This window comes from Rutilus rutilus, assembly GCF_951802725.1.
Source record: "Rutilus rutilus genome assembly, chromosome: 14".
In the NCBI taxonomy this organism is placed as follows: domain Eukaryota; kingdom Metazoa; phylum Chordata; class Actinopteri; order Cypriniformes; family Leuciscidae; genus Rutilus; species Rutilus rutilus.
The window spans coordinates 100,963-110,000 of NC_140219.1; the positions used below are offsets into that span (position 1 = coordinate 100,963).

Below are 9,038 nucleotides of genomic sequence, written 5' to 3' on the forward strand. Positions count from 1 at the left end.
GATTGGTGGAGAGCGCCAGCAGACTCGCGCCAGTTTTCGCAGCTGTCCTCGAGATCCTGTTGCGTCTTTAGTCTCTGAAAGCGTTTCCTAAGCGAAATATTCACATATTTATCTCAGAGACGTAATTATTCACATTTCCGCGATAAACATGGCACCCAAGGATTATATGGCGGAAAAGGGTAAGTTGGGAAATTCACTTCTGGCGCACATTTAACAGTAACGTTAGATTTATTTGTGAAGAACTCTTCTCTGTTTCTGAGTTTCGGACACGCATCAAAGTTCGACGAAATGAAAGTAGAATAAAGTCGCATATGAATCATTTATATGAGAACTCGAGCGGAACGTGTATCTGTTATACATGTGTGCGATGTTTCGTTGTTTGTGTAAAAGCAGCAGGTTTAACTTAGTTTTATAGTCGCTCGCGGCGGCCGCGCGGGTGCGCACTTGCTGAAGTGCCCGGATGGAGTTTTGGAACAAAGAGCGGCGGCGCGCGCAGATCACGTGCTCGCTTCCGACAACGCTTTTTCCCCAATCTAAAGTTTAACGGACCGTCCAGAATCACGTGTGTCTGTTTATTCTGATCGGTCGCTACTGTATTGTCGTAGAGTCGCTTCAAAGCACGATGTGAAAGTTTATCCTGTACGTGTAAAACGGAGCCGCGTGACCCTAACTGACACCAGAGCCACGGACCGATGAAGATGAAGATGATAATGATGAAGATTATGCTGATGAGCTCAGATTTCGGTCCGGACGGGTCTAGTTTGTGAAGCGCGGAGGGATCGCGGAAGCGCGTGGCTGTAGTCGGGCACGAGGACCATGTGCTGCTTTGTTTACAATAACACCAGCCGTCGAGTGGCGTTACGCGCGCGTCAGTTATATCGCAGACGCTGATGGCAGCGATGTCGCGCGCGTTGGACTCGAGTCACGATGCGGCTGATCGACACGACAACGCGATGTTTTGCTCGAGTCATTATGAGGCTGTTGGACGCGTCGATCATTTGCGCGCAGTTTCACTTCATTTATCTTCGTATTCTCGTCTGAACAGTTACTAGTAAATGTTTAAAGCTGAAATCATGTTAATTTCATCTGTTCGAAGAGTGTATCATGAGTTTTGGACATTAAAGCCCTTTTGTTTCGGCTGCTCTTCTGTTTTGGCTCGTTTGTTTACGAACACGGATCACGTGACTTATGTGTTTGTGCACTGCTTGGTCGCGCGCTCATCTGAAACTTTTCCTGCACGTGCACAAACACTCCCACGCACTGCTTTCCTCGGGTGTGTGTGTGTGTGTGATCGTGGTTTTCTGTGTTCCCAGAGAAGTGCAAGCGCTTCCTGCAGGAGTTCTACAGCGAGGATGAGTCCGGGAAGAAGGTCTTCAAATACGGCGCTCAGCTGGTGAGATCCTACAGTTCCTGCAGACGAGCCTCCGTGTGTGTGAGACTCCGGCTCACCTGTGTGTGTGTGTGTGTGTGTGTGTGTGTGCGTGCAGGTGTCGCTGGCCCACAGAGAGCAAGTGGCGCTGCTGGTGGATCTGGACGACGTGGCGGAGGAAGACCCTGAGCTGGTGGAGAGTGTGTGTGAGAACGGCAAACGCTACGCAGGACTGTTTGCAGACGCGGTTCACGAGCTGCTGCCGGAGTACCGAGAGCGAGAGGTGTGTGTGTGTGTGTGTGTGAGATGTGCCAGTACATTCACTGATTGCAGAGAGCGTCTGTAGAGTGAACTCATTAACGCTTGTGGGCGAATCACCAAACCATGAGAATGATTCTGCATTCAATTAGTGTAAGTGGTGATTAATAGTGAATAATTATATAATATACTGATGGTAACATGGTTGTGCTGTTGAGGCTCTCACAGCCTCATGAGGAGAAATGGAAACAAATGAGCGCAACACATATAGAAACTCGCTTAGCGTACTGAACATTCAAAATGTGGATTTCTATATTTATAACACATGATACAGTGAAGCATCATCACATGACCAGGAGTGCTGAATACCAGCAACATTAAAGATGTGACACTGATTTTGTATTCAGTTTAATTTGTTCATATTAAGTCACGTACATTTTAGACTTTATATTGACTGTTTTAGTTCAGTTTCAGCAGGTCTAATAGTCCCACACACAGATCTTAGCAGAGCCACAGCGTCTCACAGCAACACTCGTGTTTCATCACTGAATGTTCAGCGTTTAGAATGAATTGTTTGAGTCAAAGATTCACTGACTCATTCATAGACATCTTATTCCTGGACGAATCAGCCGCTGGAGTAAATGATTCACTGACTCGCTTGGTTTAAAAATATCATTATTTCCAACATTTCTTATTTGTATGTTCAAAAAATATTTTAAACAATCTCATAACATTATTTAATGCTGTTGTAATATTTCAGTGTAAAACACACAAATGTAAAAAAATCCTGGACAAGCAACTTTATTACTTGGAATGGCGGATTGACCTGCCCTGAAGGACGAGCGCATGAAAGGCTGATGAACCCTGGCTAACCCTAACCCTGGCTAACCCAACCCTAACCCTGGCTAACCCTAACCCTGGCTAACCCTAACCCTGGCTAACCATAACCCTGGCTAACCATAACTAATCTATAACGAGTGTGTTCAGCTCTATCCGCATGAGCTCTATCTAGGCCTGTCACGATAACAAATATTTCTGAACGATAAATTGTCCAAGAAATTATTGCGATAAACGATAATATTGTCGTTCTGAGACCATTTTCATCTAATATAATGATAATGGCATAATAATGCAGGTACACCTTTTCAAAGATCTATAAACTTTTATTTCTAAAGAATATTAAACATTGAAAATGGAAAACATTTTAAATATCCACAAAAAATGAACAAAACAACCAAGAACAATAAAAGCAATGGACTCTCAGTGTCTGTTAACAAAAAAATTCACTTGAATAAATATTAAACATTAGGCTCAGACATAAATAGTGATGCATTCCATAACAGGCAGAACTGGCAGATAGGACCTTTGTAAACAACTAAAAGCCTCAACAGGCCATATCACACCATTCTGCACTCCTCCTGTTACTGTGTCGACTAAACGCCCGAGTGATTGTGTACTGTCAGGAAGACGGAGACGCACTTTATTGTGTGTATATGCAGCGCACTGAAAATACTTGGTTAGGATTAGGGGTGAGGAGTGCGTGCGTATTACACGCCATAAAGAGCGTTTCATATGCACGCAAAAACTATTTTTGGCGTATAAATGGCATGAGAAATAACATTCGTGGTATAGATACGCATTTTCATGAGATCGGGCTCGCTCGCGTTTGGCTTTGAAACCAATTCCATCTTTTTCTTTTTTTTTTCTCCAACTCACAACTAGCGTCTTCTCTCTCTCCCGGCAGTCGCCGCAAGCAGTCCCGCCGGCGCTTTCCCATACAAAGACCATGTGACTGACAAGAGAGTTCACTCCTCATATACGCGAAGGAACCGCGAGTGGTCATCCAGTCTCTTTGGTAGAGAGAGAGAGAGAGAGAGACGAGGAAAACAAACAATGCAAATGGAATTATCGCGGCCGGAAAAATTATCGAGCTCTTTTTTTTTTATCGTGCGATTTAATTGATTTATTGACTATCGCGACAGGCCTAGCTCTATCTGTACACGTACAGTGCTTGTGTGTGAGTGTGTCACTGATAGAGTGTGTGTGTGTGTGTGTGTGTGTGTGTGTTCTGTAGGTGGTGGCGAAAGATGCCTTGGACGTTTATATCGAGCACCGGCTGATGATGGAGACCAGGGGTCGCGACCCTGCAGACACACATGACTCCAGGAACCAGTATCCGTCTGAACTTATGCGCAGATTGTGAGTGACTGACTCACAGACACAGACACACACTCTCACTCTCTCTCACTCACACACACTCACTCTCTCACACACTCGCTCACTCTCACACACTCGTTCACTCTCACACACTCGCTCACTCTCACACACTCGCTCTCTCACACTCTCTCTCTCACTCTCTCGCGCACACACACACTCACTCTCACACACTCGCTCACTCTCACACACTCGCTCACTCACACTCTCTCACTCACTCTCTCGCGCACACACACACTCATTCTCACTCGCTCTCTCACACACTCGCTCACTCTCACACACTCATTCTCACTCGCTCTCTCACACACTCGCTCACTCTCACACACTCGCTCACTCTCACACACTCGCTCACTCTCACTCTCACTCACACACTCTCACTCACTCTCACACACTCATTCTCACTCGCTCTCTCACACACTCGCTCACTCTCACACACTCATTCTCACTCGCTCTCTCACACACTCGCTCACTCTCACACACTCATTCTCACTCGCTCTCTCACACACTCGCTCACTCTCACACACTCGCTCACTCACACTCTCACTCACACACTCTCACTCACTCTCGCGCACACACACACTCACTCTCACACACTCATTCTCACACACTCATTCTCACACACTCGCTCTCACACACTCATTCTCACTCGCTTTCACTCACACACTCGCTCACTCTCACACACTCGCTCACACTCATTCTCACTTACTCACACACACACTCTCACACACTCACTCACACACACTCATCGCTCATGAATGTGTTTGTGTGTGTGTCAGTGAGGTGTACTTCCGGCCTCCCTCTACGCTGAAGCCGAGGGTTGTGCGCGATGTGAAGGCCGACAGCATCGGTCAGCTGGTCACCGTCAGAGGTATCGTCACCAGAGCCACCGAGGTCAAGCCCATGATGGCCGTCGCCACGTACACATGTGACCAGTGCGGCGCCGAGACGTACCAGCCGGTGAGTGTGTGTGTGTGTGTGTGAGTGAGTGAGTGAGTGAGTGAGTGAGTGTGTGCTCCTGCTAACACACTCCTCTTCCTCAGATCTCCTCTCCCAGCTTTACTCCGCTCATCATGTGTCCCAGTCAGGAGTGCGTCACCAACAAATCAGGAGGCCGGCTGTACCTGCAGACGCGAGGGTCAAAGTTCATCAAGTTCCAGGAGCTGCGCATCCAGGAGCACGTATGTGTGCGAGCGTCACGTGTGTGTGTGTGTGTGTGTGTGTGTGTGTGTGTGTGTGTGTGTGAAGCTTCATGATGTTGATTGTGTGTGTGTGTGTGTTGATCAGAGTGATCAGGTTCCGGTGGGGAACATCCCTCGCTGCATGAGCATCTACACACGCGGAGAGAACACGCGTGTTGCTCAGCCCGGAGATCATGTGGCCGTTTCTGGGATATTCCTGCCTCTGCTGCGCTCGGGGTTCAGACAGGCTGTGCAGGTGAAACACACTCTCTCACACACACAAACACACACACACACACACACACACACACACTCATTCACTCACTCGCTCAAATTTTAATGCATGTAATTGATCAATTGTGATCATCTTTATTTCTACGGCGCTTTATAGACTACAGATACAGAGCATCTTCACAGGGATAAACAGGAAATAACAGTCAGTGATGAGGTTTCTCCAGTAGGGTTAGGGTTCATCACTAACACTATCACAAATTAATTTAAATGTCATAAATGCATTTCTCTGGTGACTCGTGCTGGTCTCCAGTCGTTTAGTGCGCTTTGACCCCGCCCCTTCCTCACATTATGTGCCACACGCACATCTCAACAGCCAATCAACCGGCAGACGGAACCAAGCCCCGCCCTATGTTTGTCTTCCTCTGATTCTAAACATATCACATGACCTCAATCTTGGGTTTCCTTGGTTCAGGTGTATCTGTTGATGTGTGTAGGGTTATGTATGTTTACCTGTGTGTGTGTGTGTGTCAGGGTCTGCTGTCGGAGACGTATCTGGAGTGTCACTGTATCACTCTGATGAATAAGACTGAGGATGATGAGCTGGGAACTGAAGAGCTGAGCGACGAAGAGCTGCGGCACATCACGGGTAATGCTGTGTGTTTGTGTGTGTGTGTGTGTGTGTGTGTGAACTTCAGAAAGAGCCTCTCGACTGATGTGTGTGTCAAGTCACCTTCATACAGCGCTTTAACAATATAGATTGTTCCAAAGCAGCTTTACAGTGATAACAGGAGATTACAGTAACAGAGTGTTTAGGCTTTACAGCAGCTCTAGAATAAAGTTATTGTCCAGATAAAGTTAGTTTTGATTGATTGATTCTGTTGCAGAGGAGGACTTCATCAGAGCCTGTGTACTGCTTAGGGTTGGGCGGTATTACGGTAATATCGGATACCGCGGGATCTTAAAATAGCACCGGTATCAGTTTCAATACCGTCATTACCGGCACTTATATAGCCTATAATATATACAATTTATTTATTGCCTAAAAAATGCTTATGTGTGGTTGCAGTTTGGCAATATTTCTGGTTCCAACCGAATGAGAAGGGAGAGGCGGTAAATACAAGAGATGTAAACACCTCTAACCTAATGTCTCCGAAACAACCCCCACTCACTGCTGCCAGGATGCGTTTTGTTCTCGAGTTCATTAAATAAGCGCATTAAGTTTTGTATTTGTTTAAATATTATAATGTTATTTTTTCCATCTTTGTTGATTATGAAAAGTGAACGGCACAAATAAGATGGGATGCATCGGGAGTCAGACGATTTGACCACTTCAATAAATTTCGTTTTGTATAAATTGTTTCTTAATTTTAATACATTTTTCATCAACCAATTGCCTGGATAATCATGACATGATGGGCATGCCGCGGTCACTTGCATTGAAATCTCATAAATTAACCTAAACTCAGTGTAGGCTATGCCTCACAGACATGACAAATATATATAAATAAAGCTTGAAATTTATTTAAACGAAACAATTAAAAACGAAAGAAATAGGCTACTCACTGATTAGGCTAAGTAATCCATGATAATAATAATAATAATAATAATAATAATTAATTACATTTATATAGCGCTTTTCTAGGTAGGCCTACTCAAAGCGCTTTTACATGAAAGGGGGGAATCTCCTCAGCCACCACCAATGTGCAGCATCCACTTGGATGATGCGACGGCAGCCATATTGCGCCAGAACGCCCACCACACACCAGCTTACTGGTGGAGAGGAGACAGTGATAAAGCCAATCAGTGTATGGGGATGAATAGGAGGCCATGATGGACAGAGGCCAAGGGGCAAATTTGGCCAGGATGCCGGGGTTACACCCCTACTCTTTTTCGAAGGACATCCTGGGATTTTTAATGACCACAGAGAGTCAGGACCTCGGTTTAACGTCTCATCCGAAGGACGGTGCTCATTGACAGTATAGTGTCCCCATCACTACACTGGGGCGTTAGGACCCACACAGACCACAGGGTGAGCGCCCCCTGCTGGCCTCACTAACACCTCTTCCAGCAGCAACCTGGTTTTCTCAGAAGGTCTCCCATCCAGGTACTAACCAGGCTCAGCCCTGCTTAGCTTCAGTGGGCAACCAGTCTTGGGCTACAGGGTGATATGGCTGCTGGCGATGATGTGCATTTCTCTCTAGGCGCGTTCATACGGAGATGCCGATCGTCAATTTCATTAAACGAAAAGAAAAAGGCCACTCTCTGATTGTGTAATGATGTGCATTTCTCTCTATAGGCGCGTTCACTACAGAGATGGCGATCGTCAACTTCCATCTTTGCAGAAAAGTTTTATTAATAAAAATCAATGGACACGCGTCACCGGATTACAAAAGCACTTCTTGCTTGTTGCACGCACACAGATATTATGTTGAATAATGGTGGGCTCGGGCTCATAATAACAGTTAATGCCGTCGGCCGGACTCAACGTGCACGGGTTGGGCTTTATTTTTTTTAATAATTTTTTTTATGTTTGCCCGATCTGGCATTCAGTTTCTGAACGGTGTAGGCACAAGCCCACAGTTTGGTGATGCCGTCTGAGCCCATTATGTCATAATTTTTAATTAGTCACGGTAATACCGTATACCCCGGTAAAATAGGGAGGAGGTTTGACGGTATCAAAATTCGAATACCGCCCAAGCCTAGTACTGATATGTGTGTGTGTGTGTGTGTGTGTGTGTGTGTGCGCAGAGGAGGACTTCTACGAGAAGCTGGCGGGCTCGATCGCTCCTGAGATCTATGGGCACGAGGATGTGAAGAAGGCGCTGCTGCTGCTGCTGGTGGGGGGAGTGGAGCAGGCGCCGCGGGGCATGAAGATCAGAGGTCAGAGGTCAACATCTGATCAACATCTGTTTGGTTTCACTCTCATCAGAGTCTCTAACAACTAACCCTTCATCTAAATGCCTTATTCACTTCACTTTACCTGAGCGTCGGACTCTTCTCCTGTGACTGGGGTTGGGTATCGTTTTAATTTAACGATTCTGCTTATCAATTACTAATTTCAATTCCAATAAGTAAAAAACAACAACTTGGATATCATTCACATCTAGCCTTACTGCAAAACATATAATTGTAGCTGAATATCAAACAGGGTTAAAGAACACTTGCGCAAGCAACGTTTGCCTATTTAAAAATACCATAGAAAAACAACTAGCTTAACTAATATAAACTTACAGCATTATTAAAGACAAGTAAACACTCAGTGATTAGAAACGTGTGCAGCACTGAAAGCAGCGCGAGTCGTCTCACGCTTGAGTGATTTAAAGGAGACATATCATGCTTTTAAATTGTTCCTTTTTACATATAAATCATACATTTGTAGTCTATATAAAGCGGAACTGCAATGCTTGGGTCTGAATTCTTCATTATTATAGCTCCACAGGCCCCTTTTCTACCCCTTTTCTGATGTGCGTCTGAGAGCAACTCGTTTTGGTGCGGTCTCTTTAAATACAATTGAGACACTTCATACCCCGCCCCCTCTCCAGGATGCAGAGGTTCAACTCCACCCCGTTCGGCCATTTTTGTAGTTTGATAGCAGAGATACGATTATCTAGCGGCACAGAAACTTTTTATTCACACGTTATTAACAAAATGTCAACAACGGAAGACTTGTCCAGCCAGCCTTACATGTTCGAGCCAGAGTCGGAGCCGGAGCGAGATGAAAATGAAGACGACGAACCTGTAGAACAACGTCTTCATATGGATGTATCGCACTGGTGTGTTACTGT

General features: G+C 45.5%; 1 protein-coding gene across 1 annotated transcript in view; it reads left to right on the forward strand.

The window, feature by feature from the left end:
- The window catches only part of mcm7 (minichromosome maintenance complex component 7), a 12,946-nt gene continuing 3,908 nt past the window's right edge, over window positions 1-9,038 (forward strand). The window contains exons 1-9 of the mRNA XM_084430830.1: window positions 1-179; window positions 1,314-1,393; window positions 1,488-1,652; window positions 3,702-3,826; window positions 4,618-4,798; window positions 4,882-5,019; window positions 5,126-5,275; window positions 5,785-5,899; window positions 8,002-8,133. Coding sequence (XP_084286956.1) covers window positions 149-179; window positions 1,314-1,393; window positions 1,488-1,652; window positions 3,702-3,826; window positions 4,618-4,798; window positions 4,882-5,019; window positions 5,126-5,275; window positions 5,785-5,899; window positions 8,002-8,133 — 1,117 coding nt within the window. The 5' untranslated portion in view covers window positions 1-148. The remainder of the gene's footprint in view (window positions 180-1,313; window positions 1,394-1,487; window positions 1,653-3,701; window positions 3,827-4,617; window positions 4,799-4,881; window positions 5,020-5,125; window positions 5,276-5,784; window positions 5,900-8,001; window positions 8,134-9,038) is intronic.